This window comes from Apis mellifera, linkage group LG15 (assembly GCF_003254395.2).
Source record: "Apis mellifera strain DH4 linkage group LG15, Amel_HAv3.1, whole genome shotgun sequence".
In the NCBI taxonomy this organism is placed as follows: Eukaryota; Metazoa; Arthropoda; class Insecta; order Hymenoptera; family Apidae; genus Apis; species Apis mellifera.
The window spans coordinates 1696750-1720206 of record NC_037652.1 but is presented as its reverse complement, the minus strand read 5'-3'; the positions used below and the strand labels follow the sequence as shown (position 1 = coordinate 1720206).

General features: G+C 27.3%; 1 protein-coding gene across 11 annotated transcripts in view; it reads right to left on the bottom strand.

Moving 5' to 3' along the window:
• LOC411827 (protein roadkill) overlaps positions 1 to 23457 on the bottom strand; it is a 167131-nt gene that overhangs the window by 26726 nt on the left and 116948 nt on the right. For 3 of the 11 annotated variants that reach the window (XM_006558251.3, XM_006558252.3, XM_395294.7), the window contains exon 1: positions 22393 to 23043. The exons of 6 other annotated variants lie outside the window; for them this stretch is intronic. In XM_006558251.3, the coding sequence (XP_006558314.1) occupies positions 22393 to 22505 (113 nt within the window). In that variant the 5' untranslated portion in view covers positions 22506 to 23043. Of the gene's footprint in view, positions 1 to 21872; positions 21975 to 22392; positions 23045 to 23457 lie in introns of those variants that run through there. 2 more of the 11 variants (XM_006558257.3, XM_006558250.3) reach the window with 2 other exon arrangements.

The following is a 23457-nucleotide window of genomic DNA, read 5'->3' as shown; positions in this document are numbered from 1 at the left end:
GGTTGAGCGTTGGTTGATGATGAAATTGGTTAATTCGTTTTGTAGCGTTAGAATATCCTGTCTCGCGCGTCGATTTTTAGGTTATGTTTTCTGTTGAAAAGATTGATAGAAGTTTTTTACAGGGTAAGACAGATGGGATTCTGTTATTATAGCGATTCTCGACAGGTGGCGTGATTGTACAAATAATCAAATTTTATACGTTGAATGGCACGTATATAAATTATCGAAAATGACTAATATATATAAAATATTAAGCGATCGATCGACAATAGGGACGTACGCAAGGTCATATACGTAGCATTATTCTGTTTTTGAATAGAGATCGAATCAAAGTTAAAGCAATCTCCACAATATAGCGGGGTCTTAAATTAAGGCATTATGCAGTGACATTGATATGTGTAATAAAACATATAAGGTTACATTTTCAATGGCAATGGAACCAAAACTAAGGCCAATAAAACAACTCCACTACATAACGAGGTCTTAAATGGAAAACAATGAGTAATTGTACCGATTGATACGATACTGTCAACTACATACCTACATTCTACTTTCCAACAGAGTCATTTGAGACTCGACTGCTAAATGAAATGAAAGCATGCATTTTTAGCGCTTTTAACGATTAAAGCATTTAATTAATTATAATTTCTATTATACAATATTTATAATTTTTATTGTTTAATACAGCTTTCGTATTTATTTCACAATTTTTTTCATGAAAATATTAAAAAAAATAAAACAAATTAAGATAAAACTGTTTATAATCTACGTTTTGAATCTATAATTTTATTGAAAAGTTTTTATTCAAGAATTTATTATCGCTAATGAAAACATCTTAAGATTATTCAAATTTTATGAAAATTCTATATTTTAATAATAAAATGTTGCAGTACATGAAATAAATGAAATCAAAACATTTGTCAAGATAATATTTAATCTTAATCAAAATTGGAATTATTTCAGGTTTCAAATAAGGATAAATGTAGAAACTTTAAAAATATTTCATATTTTTAAACGTTGTGAAGTATTCTCGAGTAGATATTTTAAAATATACATAAATTTGTATTACTCAATATCAAAGCTTTACAATTGATTAAACTACGTTACGTAAACTGGAGATAAATCATTATTTCTGAATCATTTTTTTCCGAGAATGAAAGTTAAAAAGAATTTAGCAAACTTTAAGAAAGTCAAAATATGTTGAACGGAAAATGAACAAGCTTAAAAATACAGATTAACACGATATCGTATTAATATCGTTCAGCTGAATTATCATCGATGCAAAGGTCAATGTAACGCTTATCCTTTCTCAAGTTAATAAAAATTTAATAAGACAACGTAAACACTGTTATATCTTCCATTGAACGAATTTAAATCGCTCTTTCGCGTTTTTTTCTTTCGTCATTTTGTGTTTTTTAAATTATTTAAATTCCTATTATATCGAATGTCGAATAAATTAAATTCAATCGTTTCGAATAAAATATGCGAAATAGAAATTAATTTAAAAAAATTGATTTAACCTTGGAATATGATAAAACCTGATAAAATTTATTATTTATTACAATATACGTTCGATCGATCAAAGATAAAATATTATTATAAAAAATATCGAATGTTATAAGAAATTTAATTTTCGTGAAGTATGGTTTCTAATTTTTTCATACACATCATTTTTTGAAATTAGTCGTTGTTCAATTAAAAACAATAATAATTTGTTAACAGAATTAAGAAAAAAAATCGGTTTAGTTAATAAGATTTCAGATTACCGAAAGAATTTTTCCATTGTCTGGTTTACGAGAACACCTGTTTCGTAATATTGTTATTGCAGATGTTAATCTATTTACTATTCGCAAAGAACATTATGTATTCAGTGCAAGATTCTTATATCTGATATAATCGTATTAATTTTACGAGTATAATCTCGCTATTCTACAAAAATAATAGCCCCATAAATTAATATATAATAAATTCATTACGAATAATTATTGTTTCACATTAAAATTTATTAGCATCAAAAGTAAAAATAATTCATATCGATTAATTATTGAGAAAAAATAATTTATTTTTAATTATCCTCTCTTTGGAATATAACAATATTCATACATATATAACATTTGAAGACTTCTTTCGAATCTTCAAAGAATCGAAGAAAGGAGAATCCAAGCGAATTAAAAATTTTATTATATTTATAAAGAGATTTTTTTATATCATACGTACATTAAATTAAATATATGTATACATATCACGAAAATTTCTGATCAATTTTTTTTCCAATGTCAGAATAATAAAATGAATACACGCTTAAATAAAAAAAAAAAAATTGAAAGTAAAATATTAATTATCTCTCCAATCCGGAATCTCTATTGCCGTAATTAATTTAAGATCGACGATGATTAAGGGGTGAAAAATTATTATTTAAAAATTATCGGGTAGCGTCGAGGGAACATTTTTTTTTATAAGGTTAAAATCGAGATAGTTAACACGTATTGGAGGCGAGTTAACAACGATTAATGATCGGTAAGGAGACTTAAATTACCCATCGGACACACGAGCGCGCGATGCACGTGATATCTCCAAGCAACGTGTTTCTGCTCACCGCAATTACGTACTCGGGCTGCGTTTCCGTAATGACAGAACTGGCGGGCGGACTTTCAAAGAACAGAGGCGCAGGATGAGTCGTTCTCCCCGCGTTATCCGTCTCGCTATTTACGACGCTTCAATGTTACAAGCGCGAACGTGACTCGATTCACGTTCCTTCGATTAATCGATTCTATTGCTTCTTTTTCTTCCTCTTTTGTACAGGGGGATTGTCGAACAACGCGAATAGGATGATATTTCTCCTCCGTGTGTCTGCATGTATTTTATATTTAAATTTTATCGCTTATAAAGGAATCTGATGATTATTATTGTTTCGATGGTTTCTTTTTTTTTTAATATTTCCAAGGTTATTATAAGTGAGCAGCATTAGTAGAGATTGTACATTAAAAAGTTATTAGAGAAAAGTTTTCTTTAAAATGATTTTTTAAGGTGGGTTAGATCAGTTTTTAGTTTTAATGATAAAGAGAATTGATAATAGGATTGAGAAGATAATGCAAATGGATTAATGTATTTAAACGAGCTTTGATTCTAATTTGAGATAGAAATTTTTAATAACATTTGCCAAAAATCTTTCAATTGTGTGTAAAACATGAAATTATTTTGGTCTGTATTTTATTTTAAAGAAATAAATAAAACAATAAATAATTCCTTAATATATATATAAAAGTTTTTTATGCATGATTTATTTTATTGATATTTCAATTTCAATAAAATTTATCATATGAGAGATAAAGAATAGCTAAACGAAGCTGTTCTATTCTTTTGTTCTTGTTTTCTTTATCTTTTGTACAAATAATACAAAAAGTTAATAAAGCAATACACTTTCTTTTGGCATAAGTGATATAGTAATTACTAAATGATAATTTCTATGGTGTGTCACGATGTTTAGTGATTTCATTTGGAAAGATATTGTCAAAAACGAACTTTAAAAATTTAGATTTATTATCAATTTCGAATAGATTTGATTTTTGTACTGCCATCTGATAAGATTTATCACTCTCATAATTAAAACATATCAAAAATCATCGAGGACTATTAATCCTTCAAAAATAATCTATATTTGATTTATGGTTTTATGGAGAATTCAAAATTTAATTTTGAATTTCATTGAAAAGATTTTTATTTTTGCTAATAAATCAAGAATTATGAAAACTTTTAAAATTCATCATAATTAAGAATCCTTCAAGAATCATAACTCTTTTACAAAAATCCAAAAATCTTTAAATCCAACTATCCAATACCAACAAAAGTTCTAAAAAAAATTATTATAAAACCAATAAATCTACAACAATTTTGAATTTCATTAAAAAGATTTTTATTTTTGCTAATAAAATTAAGAATTATGAAAACTCTTCAAACTCATCAAAATAATTAAGAATCCTTCAAGAATCATAAATATCTTTTATAAAAATCCAAAAATCTTTAAATCCAACAATCCAATACCAACAAAAGTTCTAAAAAAAATCACTATAAAACCAATAAATCTACAACAATTTTAAATTTCATTGAAAAGATTTTTATTTTTGCTAATAAAATCAAGAATTATGAAAACTCTTAAAACTTATCAAAATAATTAAGAATCCTTCAAGAATCATAAATATCTTTTACAAAAATCCAAAAATCTTTAAATCCAACAATCCAATACCAACAAAAGTTCTAAAAAAATCACTATAAAACCAATAAATCTACAATTTTGAATTTCATTAAAAAGATTTTTATTTTTGCTAATAAAATCAAGAATTATGAAAACTCTTAAAACTCATCAAAATAATTAAGAATCCTTCAAGAATCATAAATATCTTTTACAAAAATCCAAAAATCTTTAAATCCAACAATCCAATACCAACAAAAGTTCTAAAAAAATCACTATAAAACCAATAAATCTACAACAACAATTTTGAATTTCATTGAAAAGATTTTTATTTTTGCTAATAAAATCAAGAATTATGAAAACTCTTAAAACTCATCAAAATATTTTGAATTTCATTGAAAAGATTTTTATTTTTGCTAATAAAATCAAGAATTATGAAAACTCTTAAAACTCATCAAAATAATTACGAATCTTTCAAGAATCATAACTCTTTTACAAAAATCCAAAAAATCCAACAATCCAACAAAAGTTTTAAAAAAATCACTAAAAAACCAATAAATCAACAACAACAATATTTCATATATTTGTTTACAATACAAAGATAAATTCTCTCCTTCGTAAAAATATTTTCCAAAATTACACGTTCAATCAAAATAAAAAAACACTTGCTTAAACCTAACCCACAACAACAACAAAATACAATAAAAAAAAAAATCACAAACATCGATTCACTTTAATCCACTTATCAATCCACAAAATTCGAAAATTCTCTCCATACTCGCAAACTCCGATCTCCGTTCAACGCTCTTCCTTCCATGCATCTCCTCCTCGACTCGAAATTTCCGTCGATAAAAAAGAAATCCGGAGGAGGGTAAAGCACGAGGATCGCGCGCACTCCTGAACGGGGGCGAATAAAAAGAAGGAGCAGTGTCTCGGTCGCCGAAAAGCGAGACGAGCAGTGGATACCGTAGAGGAGTGGTCGAGTGACTCGGTGGTTAATAAGCCGGCGGTAAGGGCCCATCTGGGAGGGAATGGACCTCGCAAATTGGCCATGAGGCCCAAGGTCGTCCGGTATATCCCACGTAGCGGGGCCAGTGGCCCCTGTTGGAAACAAGTCGGGTTCCAGGGAGCTTCCCTGCCCTTGGCAGGATACAACACTTGGTGGTGAGCCAAGAAGAGGAGAAAAGAAGCCCTATTGGCCCTAGAAGGACGATCGACCAGCGCGCCAGTCTTGCCTAGCTAGTCCTCCGGATATAAAAGAAGCCTTCTCGTCCAGCTGCCTTTCGAGAAAATGCCTTCCAAGTTCGACCAGCTCCGACAAAAGAGATCTTTCTCACAGTTGGGACGAATAATACACAGAATGCATCGGGATTGTTGAATATGTATTCGACGTGGGACCGTTCGAAAAGGTTTTTTTTTTTTTTTCAAAGTTTGCCAGACTGTTGTGATGCATTCGAGTCATCTCTGATGACTTTATAACTATACAACTCGTATCTAGATTATTTGTATGAGAAAAATTTTGCATATGTAAAGTTTATATATATTCTGTATATATATATATATATATATATAAATTACTTAATTAGTTAGTTTAAGAGATATTTTAATTTGAATTATGTAAAATTTATTATAAAGACATCTTCTGTTCATGATTTTAATAAATAATTTTAGTTAGTTTAAGAGATATTTTAATTTGAATTATGTAAAATTTATCAAAAAAGACATCTTCTGTTCATGGCTTTAATAAATAATTTTTTGTTGTAAATGATTTGCTAGATTTTTCAAAGAATAATCTCTGATTAAAAATGTTAGATTTAAAAATTCTATTTAAAAAAGAGAATTGATCTTCTTATGTTCTCTTCTACGCCATTCAACTTTTGTATGACACATCTTTCATACACTAACTAATGATTACGAGAGTTATTTGAAGTAATCGCGTTACGTGACTCACTCTGTGCATTAGGTCAAAATGATCAACTACTGGTGATTAATTCTGGTACGTTCTTTTGAGTCATTTGTATTGTGAAAAAGTTTTGCAAAATTCAGATTAAAATATTTCTTAAACTAATTAAATCAGTAATTTTCACACACACATGTAAAAGAATCATCTAACGCTTTCTTTTTAAAGTAATAAATATAAATAAGAAAATATCAATAAATGCAAAATAAATACAGCGATTAACTTCTCACCTGAATTAATATGAAATTTAAATACAAAATTGAAATTCGTTCTATCGAATTTTAATAATACGTTTTTAATTTTATGTCGAAATTTTTAATATTAATTTTTTGAAATAAATATATTGTTATAAAAAATTTTATTCAAATTATTAATATTAATAAATATAATTCAATTCGTTCAATTCAAATCATCTTACAATTTCAATAAAAATCGAACAAGAAAGTATGGTAAATGATTTACGATCCAACAATACTTATTGAGGATATAGGCGCAATTCGCTTTCCGTTCGATAATACTGCAATCACCATTCCAGGTTGCGAACCACTGCGGAGCTTTTGTGCGGCTCCTGAGTGCAATTCAGGTTAATTGGAGAACAAGGGAGAAACTTTACGCTGAGCGTGGAAGCTTGACTCAGGTGCTTCGCTCCTTGCCAGTAATTTCTCGATCGAGAGAATGGCGGAGAAAATCGATGGGATATCGAAACGATCTTGGAAACTTTCTTTTCCTAATTTTAAGCAATTTAAAGTAAAAGTGAATGAAGATTTTACCGATTGAGAATCGATTCGATATAATAAGAGAAACGTAATTTGTTTAAATTTAACGTTATTGCGTTAAAAATAAATTGTAAATATATTATTTCAATTACGTTACGAAACATTTTATTTAAATTAGCCTTTTTTTTAAAAATTATAAAAATGATTAAATGATTAAAAGAAAAAAAAAATTACATCATATTCAAATAGATTGATGAGAATTTTCATTTCAGATAAGATTTTCTAATATCTAATATCTCTCTTCTTTTTAATAATTATGTAAAAAATATATTTTTAATAGGATAAAATAAATATAATATTTTATTTTTTGGAATATGTGTGTGTATATATATGTAAAGTTCAGAAATATTTGGTGCTAAGAATTTTCCTTAAAAATTTACTACATAAATAATAATATAAAAATAAGTCATTTTGAAATCTAGATAACATTGATTTAAGATATAAAAGTATATTCAAAATTATAAAAAATATATGAATCAATACATGATAATAATTTTTAAATAATTATTTTTACAAAAATAAATGAAACATATTTTAATGGAGAATATTTAAAGCTACTTATGTAACATTTTAATAATGAAGGCGATAATCGATTCATTGGAGATTGTAATCTTATTATTACTAATATTTGATATCAATCTACTTCATAATCGAGGCTCATTTTTCAAGAAACAATGAAGTAATCGAGTGACTCACACGTAGAACATGCGTGGACTCGGTGTCACAAGTCAGGTTCAATTTACTCATTTTACTGCCCGTGATTAAGACAATAAAACGCCACGAAATTAACCATTTTTGTTCCTAACATTAATTGTACTAGTCATTAATCGACAACTAAAATGGCCTCTAAATAAAAACTGTACTAATTGCTACAATCATTGTTTAAATGATGTCATCTTTGTTTAGAATGATAAGTGAAATATCTTTGCAGATATTACTTTTGAAAAAATACATTAAATTAATAAATATAAAGAAATAAAAAAATTAAACATTGTTTTATCAATTAAATATATGCCAAACATTTACAGAAAAAATAATATAATATATACAGTATTTCATTTAAGTAGTTTTTAAATGTTAATAAAATATTTTCAAGTATCTTTATTGAAAATTACAAAGAATATGTTTCAATTAATGTATTAAAAAATACATGAACTTGTTAAAATAAGCAAAATTGATTTTTACTTATCTTTTTACCTACGTTTTTATTATTTTTCAAGAAAAGATTATATTTGATATTTCATATTCGATGGTATATTTAAATGTTAATTATATATCAATAAATTATTAAATATACAATAAAATTCATATATCTCTATCATGTTATAATTATAACAATAGTTAAATAATATCAATAATTAAACTGTGCAATGATATTATGCAAAATAAAATTTTCATGAACAAAAGAAATGAATAAAAATTCTCTAAATATTATAATCCATATTATATTTTGAATATTTTATGCTTTATATCATATATATATATATTCTACAGATTTTTGTATATTTAAATTCTTCATAAATGCAATCTATTAATAATAATAGTTGTAGTAAAATATTCAAGTTAGTAATAGTTGTTGAGATTCATATAAATGTAAAATATTACAACATTTTGATATAGTAATATATGCTTCAATAGAATTATACCCTTCAAAATTATAATAATCTAATCCCATTATTAATTTAACTTAAATCCATTGACAATGAATGGATGTAATGAGAGCAAGTGAGAAAGATGTAGTAGCTATTTAAATCTTGTTAATTGATTTATTAAGATTAGGGTAAATAGCGTGTCAAAATAGTTCTTTCACAAGAACTCTAGATTTATTTGTGTGACCCTGGTAAAGTAAAAGATTTATTATTTTTAAATTCTATTATTTTTTTTTTCTTCATCATTATAACATCACAATCATTGCTATATATACTGTATATAAAAGAAACAATTATTATGATCTATAAATCCTTAAACGTTCCAATAACAATTCTATTATCTAATTTTCTATTCGAGGATACTTTAAGGAAAAATTCTACGTGTCGAAGAAAATTTTAACGACCTCGAAAGAATAGAAAAAAAAAAAATGCTAAGAAACCCGTTCACCGTCGATCCTCGAATAAACAAAGTCAGGAATCCCTTCGAGGGAACCGGCCATTATCGACCAATCGTTTTACACGCAGGTACACCTACGTCTCGACCACCCCTTCGAACGTTCGGTTCGAGAAAGAAGCGAGAAAGAAGCTCTATTGACACTGGATATCGTTCTGGGTGTGTATACGTGGAGCACAAAGAGGAAAACAGGAGAGGGAGTATTCGAAAATACGGTTGTCGCTTACAAAGAAAATCTCTTCACGGAAATGCTATTGTGGAGAGATTTTCTAACATCGTTTTGTCCTAGATCTTATGTGTACCAAAGGGGGGAAGATGAAAGAAATAGTTAGGTTAGGTGATGGATCTTTTCTCTTAGAAGGAAGGAATTTAGAAAAGGAAAAAGATTATGGAAGTGATGGATGATAGAATTTGGTTTCTTCCATTTGTCATGTTGTCTTTTTATTAATTTTTAATTATTATTTAGCATTTTAATATATAAAAAAGAAATACGAGTATCATTAATAGTTGATGATAAATCATTCGTAATTTACAAATGTTAATTTTCAAAAAAAAAAAAAAAATCATAAATAATTTAAAAATAAAAATATTCAATACTTTATTTTAAGTAAGATTTGAACACAGTAAGAATGATCAAAAATGATACCACCATTATTCAATTATAATAATTCATAACAAAAAAGTTTAAACAATGATAATTAGAATCATCAATTAGGAAAATTTTTTCTACGTGTCAAAATCAATATGCCAGGTAATTTTTCATCATGTGAACACTCGTGTTGAAATGCCATTATCCAAATGTACAAACAGGTAGGACAAGAAAATTTTTATTATCGGTAGCTGTCCTTGGGGAAATAAGGGGAAATAATATTCATATTTAGCATTTTATAAGTTGTTTAAGTGTGTACCTTCAAATAAGAATTTATGGAAGGAATAATTTTTTAACTCGAACAAAAATCGATTCTTTTTTTCATTTATATTTCTTCCTAATTTTTATATCTGATATTTTAAATATATATTGAAAATTATGGAAAATATTGGAAAAATTACTATTGTACTAGAACATAATTACATAAATACTACAATATATTTAAATTGAATTTAAAAAAATATGTTGTACACTGCAAATATTACAAATAATTGAAAGATTGAAAAATTATATTAAATAATTTGAAGTTTTTAAAAAATAATTATTATATTGATATCATTGTATAAAAAATATTTAAAAAAAAACTGTAGAAAACAGATATTATATTTATTATAATTTTTAAAGATTTCTAAAAGATATAAATAATGATGGATAAGTAAAGAAATGAAGAGCAAATTTTAATTTATAGTATAATTATATAGTATAGTATAGTATAGTATAGTATAGTATAGTATAGTATATAGTATAGCATATATAGTATATAGTATATAATATATAGTATATAGTATAGTACATAGTATATAATATATAGTATAGTATAATATAGTATAATTTTAATATAGTATTTAATTTATTTTGTAAATATTAAACTTCTTAATTATTTTATCACATTAAAGTGTAAATGAATTAAAAAGAAACGTAAAAATTCCTTTTACTTATTCCAGAAATTTTGAGCAATATAAAATTGTAAAAAGGAAAAAAAAAAAAAAGAAAAAGAAATTAATTTCATTCGTTTCTTACCATTCAACTTCAAAAGTACTTTTCTCTTCACACCATATTCCTATTTATGACCATGTCATTATTAATTTATTCCATTTCACTTTTATCACTGATATCACAATTTAATACATACAGAGAGAAAAATTCACGAGAACACTTTCAAGGATTTCAAATATTACATAATTATTCTTCGATGAAATGCATAAAAATGAATAAAAACTTTGTATTGTAAATCGAATTTGAAAACTTTAATATGTAAATGTTTAATCAAAAAATAAATATTTAAAAAATATTTGTACATTACGAACCTAAAGTCCCAATTCATTCTCACACACTCTTCTCTGTAATCCATTTCACTTTTACTTTACTGAAAATGAACATTAACTGAAATCCTATGTCTAATATTCGTCTTATTTAAACTCTTTCCTTTACCAAACAGAAATAGGAAAAAGGAGGGGATGAAAAGACAGTGAAACTTTCAGAAACTTTTAAAAATCTTTACAGATTATTGTAAATAGGAAAAATGAAGGAAACGGGGAAAATGTTTAAAAAACTAAAGAGAAGATTATATTTGCATAAAGATCATAATAAATAAATATTAATATTATATAATTTATTATAATTTTTATGTAATTAATTAAATTATGTTAACAAACAGTTATCAAATATGAAATTATTTAGCATGATCAAAGAATGATATTTTATACATTATAACATTGTAATTCTAATAATAAATAAATATTAAAAATTATGTATATTATAATTATAATTATGTATAATCTTATAAAAATAAATATTTAAAATATTAAAAATTATATATTATATATTATATCTTTAACATTATTAAACTCAAGAAAATAATGAAATTAATACTTTTCATTTTTATAATTGCTAAAATTATACAGTTTTATTGAAATATAATAATATACATAATTTATTATTTTTATTATGTTATTTTTTCATATTATTTTATGCATTCATGATTGAATGGATAAATTTCATATAATAAATGAAAATAATATGTAATTGTAATACAATATCAATTCTAATTATATAATTATTTGTATTGTAAAAAATAATCACAATTTAATAATTTTAATATAAATCTATTTTAATAACTTAATATATATATATATATATATTATGTATAAAGAAAATATTAAAATAATAGACAGTTCATTACACATATAAAAAAAAAATTCCAAGAGAATTTGCCATAATAATATGTTAAATATTTTTATTTTTTCAAATTTTAATATGATTTACAATTAAATAGAAAATTAAATAGAAAAAAATCCTTATTAAAAAAAAATATTAAAAAATAAACTTATAAATTAATATTTATTATTAATAGATCAATAAACTCATATTTAAAATAAAATATTCATATGTTCATGATTTATGAATGGAAAAAATAAATCAATAATTAGACTTAGAGCGATTTTTTGATGCAAGATCCTATACATTATTCTTTGTTTTTCCAATTGAAAACAATAAGATATGCGGCTGCATTGAATTTAAAAATTAATCCATCTCATAAAAGCAAATATTCGTGATACTTTTTAAAATAACTAATCGTATTATATACGAAAGATAAACATGAATATCCCGTTACAACCTGCAACGACCCTACTTCCATAAAAATAAAAAGAACGGTCCAAGGGTGAATCATTCCTTGGAACCTCAACCTCGAGCAGCAACCTCTACAATACGAACATCTTTATAAGCGAAAGTAAGACAGAAAAATAGGTAACAGAATACTCAGGGAGGGGGGAGAGATACATACATACATACATACATACATACATAGAGAGAGAGAGAGAGAGAAAGAGAAAGAGGAGGAGAAGTTGAGATAGAATAGTTCGTGGAAAGACGTCAGGCCGTTTTTCGAGCTTTTGCATTCCACGAAACAGGCCTGGTCTGGTCAAGAGAAGGGAAGGGAGGGCGAAAAAGCAAAGGGGACGGCCCTGTACCCTTGAAGCTGAAGGTTGCCACAGAGCGAGGGACAACCTTCTTTCCTTCCGTCTCCCTCCCTCCACAACTGCCACCACTGCCGCCGCCCCGACGCGTCTGCCTTTGTGCACGGCTTTATTTCATCGCACACCGGACATCGATTGGCCTCGACTCTCTCCGTCGCGATATAATAATAGCGTTGAAAACGATTTCCCGACTGGACGTATTGCGAGACAGTTGGTGAAAAGAGAAGAATCTTCCGGGGAAAGGTCATTTGGGGAAAGGGAAATGGCGCTACAGTCGGTATTATATATGGCAAGCGAGGTAAATGTTTGGACGGAATTTAAAATGTGGGTAAGGAAGTTCGATTGAAATAAACATTTCACGTTTTTATCGATCGAGCAAGGGATAACGTATTACTAATAGTATTTCGATATCGGTGATATATTTTCTTTAATTTATATATTTAATTGTATAAAAAAATTCATTTTTCTTTAATTTCTTTAATTTTCTTATGATTTCAATTTTCAGATTGATTTTATCTCTTTAAAATAAATAAATAAAAAAAAAATGTATCAAATATATTTTTAAATATTATTCCTTCTATAAATTTTTATTAAGATCGTTTATGAATTCGTGAACTCGTAAATGTTCAATTTTAAAAATAATTGGATAAAGATTATTTTATATAAATAAAAGATTAATTCCTGATAAATACGATGCATGAAAATCATTAATATTGATATAAAATAAAATAAAACATTTTTGAAAAATTAAAAGCGTGGAAGTATTTCAAATAAATTTTAAAATTTTAGTAATTGTGTAACTAAATGACGCTTTAAAAAATAAATATAAAAAGGAAATATATAGAATAGCAAGTGGGATTGCCAGGAACGATGATGAATAGATTCGAAATTATGCTACTAAAGCTCTTAATAGAAATTTATTGATAATCAAATGTTTGAATGGTTGACAATTTGCTCTATTTTTATTACGCTGTTTTTTAGCATAGAATTTTTAAATAGTAATTTTATTATTTGAATATTTTTATCTCAATCGATTGTTTCCTCATACAACAAATATTGGTAGAATTTTATTTATTCTATAATACTTTCTATTTTATATTTCTCTGTTCTTTTTTCAAATAGAATTTATAAATTAAATTTTATTTTATTTTGAATTATTAATAATTATAATTTACTCGAATATATTTCAAATTATATCATATAATGTTTTTAAATCAATAAGATTTATAAATATAATTTATTTCATTCGAATAATTTTGTTTCATTTGATTAATTATTCCAAGAAATATAAGATAGATGAAATATTGTATAAATAGAAATTGTTCCGTGATACGTTCTATTCATATTATTCTATTTTGCCTAACAAGATTTGTAAATAGTAATTTTCCATCAACTTTATATTTCAATCGGTTAACTGTTCCAACAAACATAAGATATAGTAATAGAATTAAAATAGTAATAGAACTTGTTTACCTACCTTTTGTGAAAATGTTCTATTTCTATGCTACTTTGTTCTCTTCTTAATAAATGATCATTTTATTTCAGTTTGTTAAATATTATTTTGTTAATTATTTGTAAAATAATTTTGAAATAATAATAAATAATAAGCTATGCCTACAACAATTAATATAAAACTCACTCAATTTTTTATTATTTATATTATTTTTTTCTAAGAGAATCATAATTTTCTAATAAATAATAGTTTTTTATTTTAATTTATTAATTGTAAAATAAATCTTAAATTTTTCAAATATTTTAATAAATGATTTTGTTTCGGTGAGTCATTAATAAGTCAATAAGATATTTTAAAATACTAATATAGAACTTATTTCCTTGTTCTATAAATATGAATTATGTAATTTATGTTTAAGAAAAAAACAATCATATTTTATAATGAAGATAAGAAATAATATAGTTAATAATCATTAATTATTATAACGATATCTCAAAAAATATTTAAAGTTGAGAAATTTAAAGTAAAAGTATGTACTAAATGACTCTATATATTTTGTACTTTTTTTTTTTTAGTAAAAGTTTTCCTGGAAGTAGATACAAAAGAATTAATTTTGAATATGTCATATCGACTTTTATGGAAGAAGGGCAAAAAGGATTAATGAAAATGGAAGAAAATTTTCAAAGTAAATAATAAATATACACATAAAATCCTATAATCATATTGTTCTAAATGAAGTTTTTTTTATTAATAATTTTATCAAGGAACTTTCCATATTGATATAATCTAAATTATAAAAGGATATTAATTTTTTAAAAAGAATGAAAAGAGTTTTAAATCTTAAAAAATTGAAAGTTTTTAAAATATAAAAAAGAAAGAATAAATGACTCGATTTTTCTTGAATTAAAATTTACTCCCAATTGAATTTTATTCTTTTTGAAAAAATAAATTAATTTTAAAAAACACAAAAACAGGAATTTTATCGAATTAAAAAATTTTCAAGAAAGTATATGTATATAATATACGCTTAATATAATTCTGTTTCCTTAACTAAATCAAGATGATAAGAATTGCAGTTTCCAAGTGATAAAATAAGAACAGAGAAGAAAGTTGTAAATAAGTAACACGAGAAAAATAATGAAGAAGAAGAAGGAAGAGGAAAGAATAATTTCCTATTTTTACAATTCCTTTACCTCCATCATCGAGTCAATGTCAATCGTTTCTTCTTATATACCAACGACAATTATTTCGTCCTCCACGTCCGTATCCAATGTAAAATTAGAGAGCACTAACCAAGTTTACTCAATCGTTCCACGCATCGTGCCACGCTCAAATGTATACAAATTGTTATACGGAAAGGACGATATTTACGAATGCCTGAGAACACGAATGTCCACTGTACTGATGATCGATCGAAGGTTCTTTCGTTTTGTGTCTACACGCGTCGTATCGGGGAGAAAGGAGAATTATCGACGACGTGTTGTAGACCAAGGACTTTGCTTTTAAATGAAACCAAACTTTGCGAAATTGCAATTAAATTCTTCAAATTATCTTTCGATCTTGTTTAAATGGTAAAACAAATGGTATTTTTTGAAAAGCAAAAATAATGCAATCCAATTAAAACAGATTTCAATTTAAAACGTGATATTTCTTTTCTGGTTAATTGTTAATTATTAAAGTTTAAATTTCATTCGAATTTGTCAAAAGTCGATTTAATTCGTTGACAAAAATTTCTTAAATTGAAATTTTTAAATTTTATAAATTTTTCAGAATAGAAAGACAAATAATAAATATGTATACTTTTTTATATTATAGAAATCTATTTTTAACTTTTTATGAATAAAAAAATATTTAAACAACTTTATATTTTTAAATTGAAAATAAAAAAAATAATGAGCCACATTTATTATATTAAATGATATTAAAAAAAATCAATTATTATAATAAATATTTAATAAATATTTCAATGTTATTAGAAATATGAGAGAAATATATTTTTAAACATCACTCTTGGATAATTTTCAAACACGTCCAAATTATCTCGATGCTTAAAAATAATCGTTGAACAATTACTTCCAAGAGTATATCGTTAGTCAAATTATTATAATTAAACTCAGTCACGATAACTTAGGTATCGTTTTTTCTATTCCATCATTGATCTGGAAAACAAATTAATTTTTCGTAAAAACATCATCGATAATATTGCAAATGAACTTTTTCACGCTTTTGGAGAATTTTTAAAACGTTAATTATCTCCTACTTGTTCAATATTATACACTTTTCTCTTTTCTTCTTATTTTTATTTCTCTCTCTCTCTCTCTTTTTTTCTTTTTTTAATATTTTTATTTTTGACGATTTATTCCTCGGTGGTAGAAATGTCAAACACTCGATGAGAGATATTAAAGATGACGAGCACGTTTGTTGTGTAATGCAATCGTTACAGCGCTATTCAGAGATAATATAGCGTGGATCTGGTCAAAGGAACCTTGAAATTTAAATTGCACAGCTTTCAGGAAAGAATTTGTTACGACCATTATTATATCTTTTTTGTTTCAAAAATATTTATCATACTTTTACTAATTTTTAATTTTCACTTTTAAGTTCCATTTTTTTTTTCTAAAAATTTTTCCACGTTTTAAACGTCAACTTGTACTTTTATTTACTTGTTTTATGCATATTTAAAACACATTCGCGAGAAAAAAGGAATATTTTTAAAAAATACATTAACTCGAGGGAATATATTATAAAAATGGAAAAATTTATAAAGGGAAAAGACCAAAAACGAAAAATTGAATTTTCTAAGTGAGAAAAATTTTAATTTTGTCATAAAAAATTATTGAAAAATATTTTGTATGTAATATAAATGTAATATAAAATAATTTTTGCACGTAAAAATTTAAATAATAAAAAGAATGAAATCACTCGATAAAAATCAAATCACTTGTTAAAAAATTATTCTCGAATTTGGAAAAAAAAAAATGAATGAATAAATTTGAAACAATTAACTCTTTCTTTAATTTTCAATTAACTTTAATGAATTTAAATTACAATATTAAAAATAATTTAAAATTTTCGAAGTTCTACATGACAAATGGAATTTTTATACAATTAATTAATTGATGAGGATGAATTTAATGACAAGATCTTTACTCTTTCACGAAGGATCTTCCATCTACCGAGCATCGAAGTAGGCGTCGTTAAGAAGGCGTCGAGGACGCGGAAGATCGATAAGATTTCTAAGAAAGAACGTTCTATTTTAGGGTAATTCATTACCTTGGAGCTAGGATATTTCAAGAGTTTTCTCAAACGAGATTCGAACAGAAGAAAAAGAAGTGTTGAAAAATGGTGACTTTTGTTTCGAACAAATAATAATATATCAACAACATTTTTCAATAACTCTCAAATCATTGTTATTGAAATTTTAAATTCGACAATTTATACGTTTTAAAAAATAAAAAAATTTAATAATACATGAAACGATGTTTAATACTCAACATTGATACATTATATCAACATATTACAGAGATACAATATGAATCCGTTTATATGGCCATTAACTATCCCCACTATTTCCTATTACTGTTAGGAAGTTTTACTATTATCCAATGATCTCTGCATTAACTGCTATCAAATTATCTGGTAAAACAGATATATTTCGAATTTTTCATTTTTAATGGAACATTCATTATATTAAATTCTATGAATTAATTTTCAATACAAAATTTGTTGTAAAACATGCGAAGATCTAATAATATTAGTGATCCGAGTTGTCAGTATGAAACTTCTACGTGACAAGACAATCACCTGTTTAATTTTTCCACACGTTCGAAACACGTTGAAATGACACGGCGATAAAGCCGAGGCATTCACGATGCCATGCCTTGTCGCAGGTATAAAACTTTTTAGCATAACGTGTTCGCTGATTGTAGCGTTAGATGAATCGGAAAAGCTCTTCGACCTTGCGCTACGACGTTATCGCGTTTGCGTCACAATATTTTCTCGCCACTAACACAACGGGCGAGCAGAAATCGCTTTCAATGTGTCCGTGTTCTTTGTCCCCTCGCAGTATACACAGCTGTTCCATTATCGTTGTCTGTCGACATCTAAAATACACTTGCTTCTTATGCTTATATACATATACACGTATACGTTTATAAGACATTAATCGATTTAATAATAACTGTAAATGTGAAAATTATAGGTTATTTCGAACAGTACGCGTGAACGATTGAGATGAAATTTAAATTTAATTTATCTACGAGCAGAGAATTTAGATTCAAAATATAAAATCTCAAATATTTGAAAGATACAGTTTCTGATATACAAAAGTGAATCGCGCAATTGGGATTATATTTCGATTAAAGATTTATAACTTGGTTAAAAATTCAGTAATATCTGGATACATAGCCACGAATAGTTCCGAATAGTTCCGAATAATCCCGAAGAGTTCCGATTATATATCTGGAGAAGCCTGTTTCTACGAATTTAACAATGTTATTTGACATTGGCTCATTATGCAGACAATGATAATGAAAAATAAAGTCCAAGTGATTTTAAATAATTATGTACGATTAAAATTATTAGGTAAAAGATAAAATTAGAAAAAGATAAAAACATTTTTATTTCACGTACAAAATATATTATTTGAGTATATTAAATCGTATATTAATAATTTATAAATTATATGGATTAATATAAGAATAATAAAAAGAATTGTAGAATCGAGTTCTTGAAACGAAATTTAATATACTCAGAATTTCTTAATTTTAATAGAATTTTGATATATAATCTCAATGTAATAACGTCACCATGTAATATCTAGTTCTTAATGAAGATAACATTCTACTTTGTAAGTTGTAGAATGAAACTTACTTGATAAAGTTTCTAGAAACTTTTATTACATATGAATTATTTCCTCATATTTATTATATAATATATGATATATTTTTAAAAATGGAATATAAATTTACAAAAATTTGTAAATACTATTTTGATTTTAATTAGAATACGAATAAAATATTTGTATTCTTGAATATTTATTATTAATTAAAATTTGAATTATCATTAACATGAGAAAAAGAAAAACAAAAATTTGTTTTCGTGTTTAGTATAGTTTGATATTTTGTTCACTTTCCAAGAATTTTGAAATAACAGTATAGATGAAATTTTTTTCAAATTATATATTAAATCGTATTGTTCACATGAATACAAAATTGAAGAAACATTTCATTAAAAAAATATAATTAAAAAAAATTTATTTTTATAATTAAATAATATATAAATTTATTTTGTTCTAGGAATATAATTATAAAATTCATATCGATAGATTTTTATAATATTGAATACCAGATATTTCAAATACATTCATTTATGTTAAATATAGATTATATCATATCGTTCAAAAACAAGAAATTTCTTTTATTTTATTTTTTTATATAAAAGAATTTTTCGAAAGAAGATTCCAAGATGAAATTCTGAAACTAATCTAAAATTTTTCAATTTTTCCAAATAACAATTTCATCATGTTTTCCATGGTTCGATAAACTTTTCTCATGGATTAGAAAGAGAATTGTTTCGATAGACATCTGTCCCAGGCAAAGAATTGCTACTGTGCGATCGATCAATTCTCATCGTAAAGCGTTTAACGTAATTTTCACCGACACTGATTGATCGTGGAACGACAGTTCGATTCGCTTTGAGTTATGTTAATGATTCAAAATTGCCTTTCGCGCAGCGCGAAACAAGTGTCCTCCGCGGAACAACGCTCGTCTCTCTAATTAATCTATGCTAATACATGATTGGTTAATCAGTTGAACTGCGTTATACGGAATTAGTTTACTCGGAAGTGAAACTGAGATGGGTTAATTCATATCATTTCCATAATTTTGAAAACGAGAAATTTGCATATTATTCAATACTATCATTAGATGTTATTATCATTAGATATAAGATGAATAATATGTAACATTTTTACGCGAGTTTAACGAATTCTTTGTGAGAAAGATTCTTCGAAATTAAATTTCGATTTTAATTTTGTCGAATAGAATCAAAATCAAAAGTTGAAATTTGAAATCTAAATATTTAATTTTAAACTTAAAATTCATTAACAAAAAATTGACGATGAAAAATTTAAAATCTAACTGTTAAAGCAAAATTGAAAATTCAAATTTAATAATTGAAAATTTATTTTAAATTTTATTTGGTTTTTATTGTATGTATGTGAATTATAATAATGATACAAAAATAAGATAACAATGAAAAAAGATTTTTGAAGAAATATCAGAAATAAAAAAAAGATCACTTGAATAACGTAAGCATCATAAATTTTCTATCAACGATAAAGAAAAAATATGATTAAAATATTTTCTGAATATTTATCGATTTTAAACAAATATGCAAAAGAACATTTCAAATCTTTTGAGAATTTAACACCACGAATGAAGAAAAATTCTTAAAAATATATTAACGTTTCAAATATTTATCAATAAAAAGAAAGAAAAGAAAAAAAAAAAAATATCTTAAAAATACAATTTCTTGAAATATCGATTTAAATTGGAAAAAATCTTATCTATCTAATATCGACGTGAAATGCAAAATTTTTCAATCTAAAAAAAATTCAATAATAATTTAAAGATCCAAAAAAAAATATTAAATATCTTATTAGAATGATTCGTTGCAAATGGAAATTTGCGCAAAAGTTCACGCAATGTCAAGATTAATAACAGGTGAAGTCCCACACAATCATTGTGGCCGCATTCATTAAATTGTAATTATGAAGTCGAAGATCTGTTTATAGCTCCGTGATTCATCACTTTGGCCGATAGCGTTCTGCTGGGCAGGAAGTGTAATGAGTAATAGTCTCCATCAAGAGAAGGTCTATCGGCGAAACTACTGATCGTACGCCCATTTGCCCACCCATACGATTCCAACCATTGTTTAATTCGCTATATTCAATTACTAAACGTTTCGTGCGCTCCAACGTTATTTCCCCTACTCATTCTCGACCGAGTTGAACGAAATATCACAATAGAGGCCTTCAACACTGTGAGTCCGCGAGATAAAGGAACGCTCGACTACAAAGAAATAAATTCTAACCATCCACAGTTTAGAACACAAGGCAATGTTATGTTCGCGATGGCATATGAACACGTCGAGTTGGTAGAAAGCTTCATTGCCAGTTCTGTCACGATTCAATCGTATACGAATATAAGTATACGCGGTGAAGGCTGTTTACTGCCTTCTGCTACGTCTTCTATAGTATTGATAAAAAGATTTGATAGAGAAAGTAAAATATATATATATATATATATATATATGTATATAAAATGATAACATATTTATGATTATCGTGTTGGAATAAATAATATTCGCAATACACGTAAACACGTTATGTAGTAAAATTATTCACGATGGATAGCTGTTTTTAGAATCAAACTTTGACATGAAAAGACAGTTATTCTAACCTATATGCGCGCGCGAGTATTATGTTATGTAGGCACATGTAGACGCGCGTGTAGTGACACCGTTTGTCGATCGAAGAATTTTCAGCCACACAGAGAGAGAGAGAAAGAGAGAAAGAGAGAAAGAGAGAGAGAGAGAGAGAGAGAGCGACCGGAGGATAAGGTCGCTGTTAATGTTTCTACGTTTGAATTCCATCGACTCATATTCACGGTCAAATGTTTCAGTATAAAGGCAGATTGTCGAACCGTGACGGAGCCCGCATCGTACTCGGAAGGTCGACTTAACGTAAAAAGGTGTACTAACCTTGACGTCTTTCCTTCGCCATGCAAGCAACTTGACCAAGAACTTTCAAACTAATAACGAGTCCCGGCATCATACGCATCATGTCGAAAGAACACACGACAGCTATGTAAATACACCGAGAATGTATAAATCTGTTAAATCAGTTGACTATAGTTATGGCAGGGATGGGTCGTTGACCAGTGCGCACTCTATGGCTGATACCGGCATCTGTGGCAGAATACTTCAAAACAAAGGGACACCGGTATTTCATAAAAGAAGAACACTTTCTTTCACGAAGAGTGTCATTAAATCCTTTTCGGAATATGATTATGTAAAATCATTATAATTATATTATCATTATAATAGAAGTGAAACATCGTTTTAAGGTCAATATGTGTTGCTGTATAGGACACGTCGTATTGGATCAATAAAGACACTTAATAACATCGGGAACGAAAGAGGAAAAACAAACACGTTTGAGCAAAGACCCACCCTAAACGCAATAACGAGGAGGTTCGACGATTCAGTGGAAAATACGTACCGCGCCAGCGCCATCCTGACATGAGATAATCCAGGTCCCGTAGGTGTTGCGAGCAAGGTATCCAGATCTGGAAAGAATGCTTTATCGCCGACACTAAATCCCACTGGACACATGCGCGTAAATTCCTCGTCCTCGAACACACGAACTCGACATAACTTCTGGCCCTGGCTTCAAGGAGCCTCTCCCCTAATTTCGTTCACTTCGATTTTTATCGAGTAAACTCGTGGCGTCCTCGCGCCTACAAACGTGCTCAGGGATTCTCTTTTTCTCCCTGTCTCTGATATACCACTGTCACTACCGCATTTTCACTGCCGTGTCTGTAGCGGCTCCGGAAAAAAAAGGCCTTCGCGACAGTCAATCACAGCGGGGACGGTTAAACGAATAGCGACAAACTGTATAAATTTGATGAACAATGCACGACGGAGAACGATAAAAGCGTACGAAGCCCACGGTTGAACAAGGGACGAATAGAAAAACGAAGCGACTGATTCGAATATTCGATCTCGGGTCTGCCAGCCGATCAAATTAATTCGTGTGCGCGTGATTAAGGAGCGACTAGAACACCGAGAGCGGATACGCCTGCTCGGAACACTGTTCGCCAGTCACTATTCCAACTCCGATCACGGCGCTGGCTCGACTGAATTCGACTACTGAGAGTCTGCGAGTCCCCACCCCTGTATCTGTGGCCTCGTACGCTTTCGTTACGGTTCGGTCGTATTCGTGCACGCTTCGACGATACTCGTGCTTTTCCGCGACCTCGTGTCGTGCTAGAACGATGATGGTTCACCGCCGGGTACCCAAGGCTCCCTCCTACAGGAAACTCCTCTTCGGGAATGCACGTTTTCTGGCATGCTGCTGCGAAATTATACGAACTATGTTATCATACGTAATATACTCTCGAAACGTTTCTGGTTAATACACATATGTTTTTTTTTTTCAAAGTGACACTCTTTACAAGAATATTTTCTGCTTCCAATCTTTTCATTCTCTGTTGCAGATACGTGCAGATGCACATGTACATGCTACAATTATAAACGCGCATGATATAATTTGTCTAATATTTAC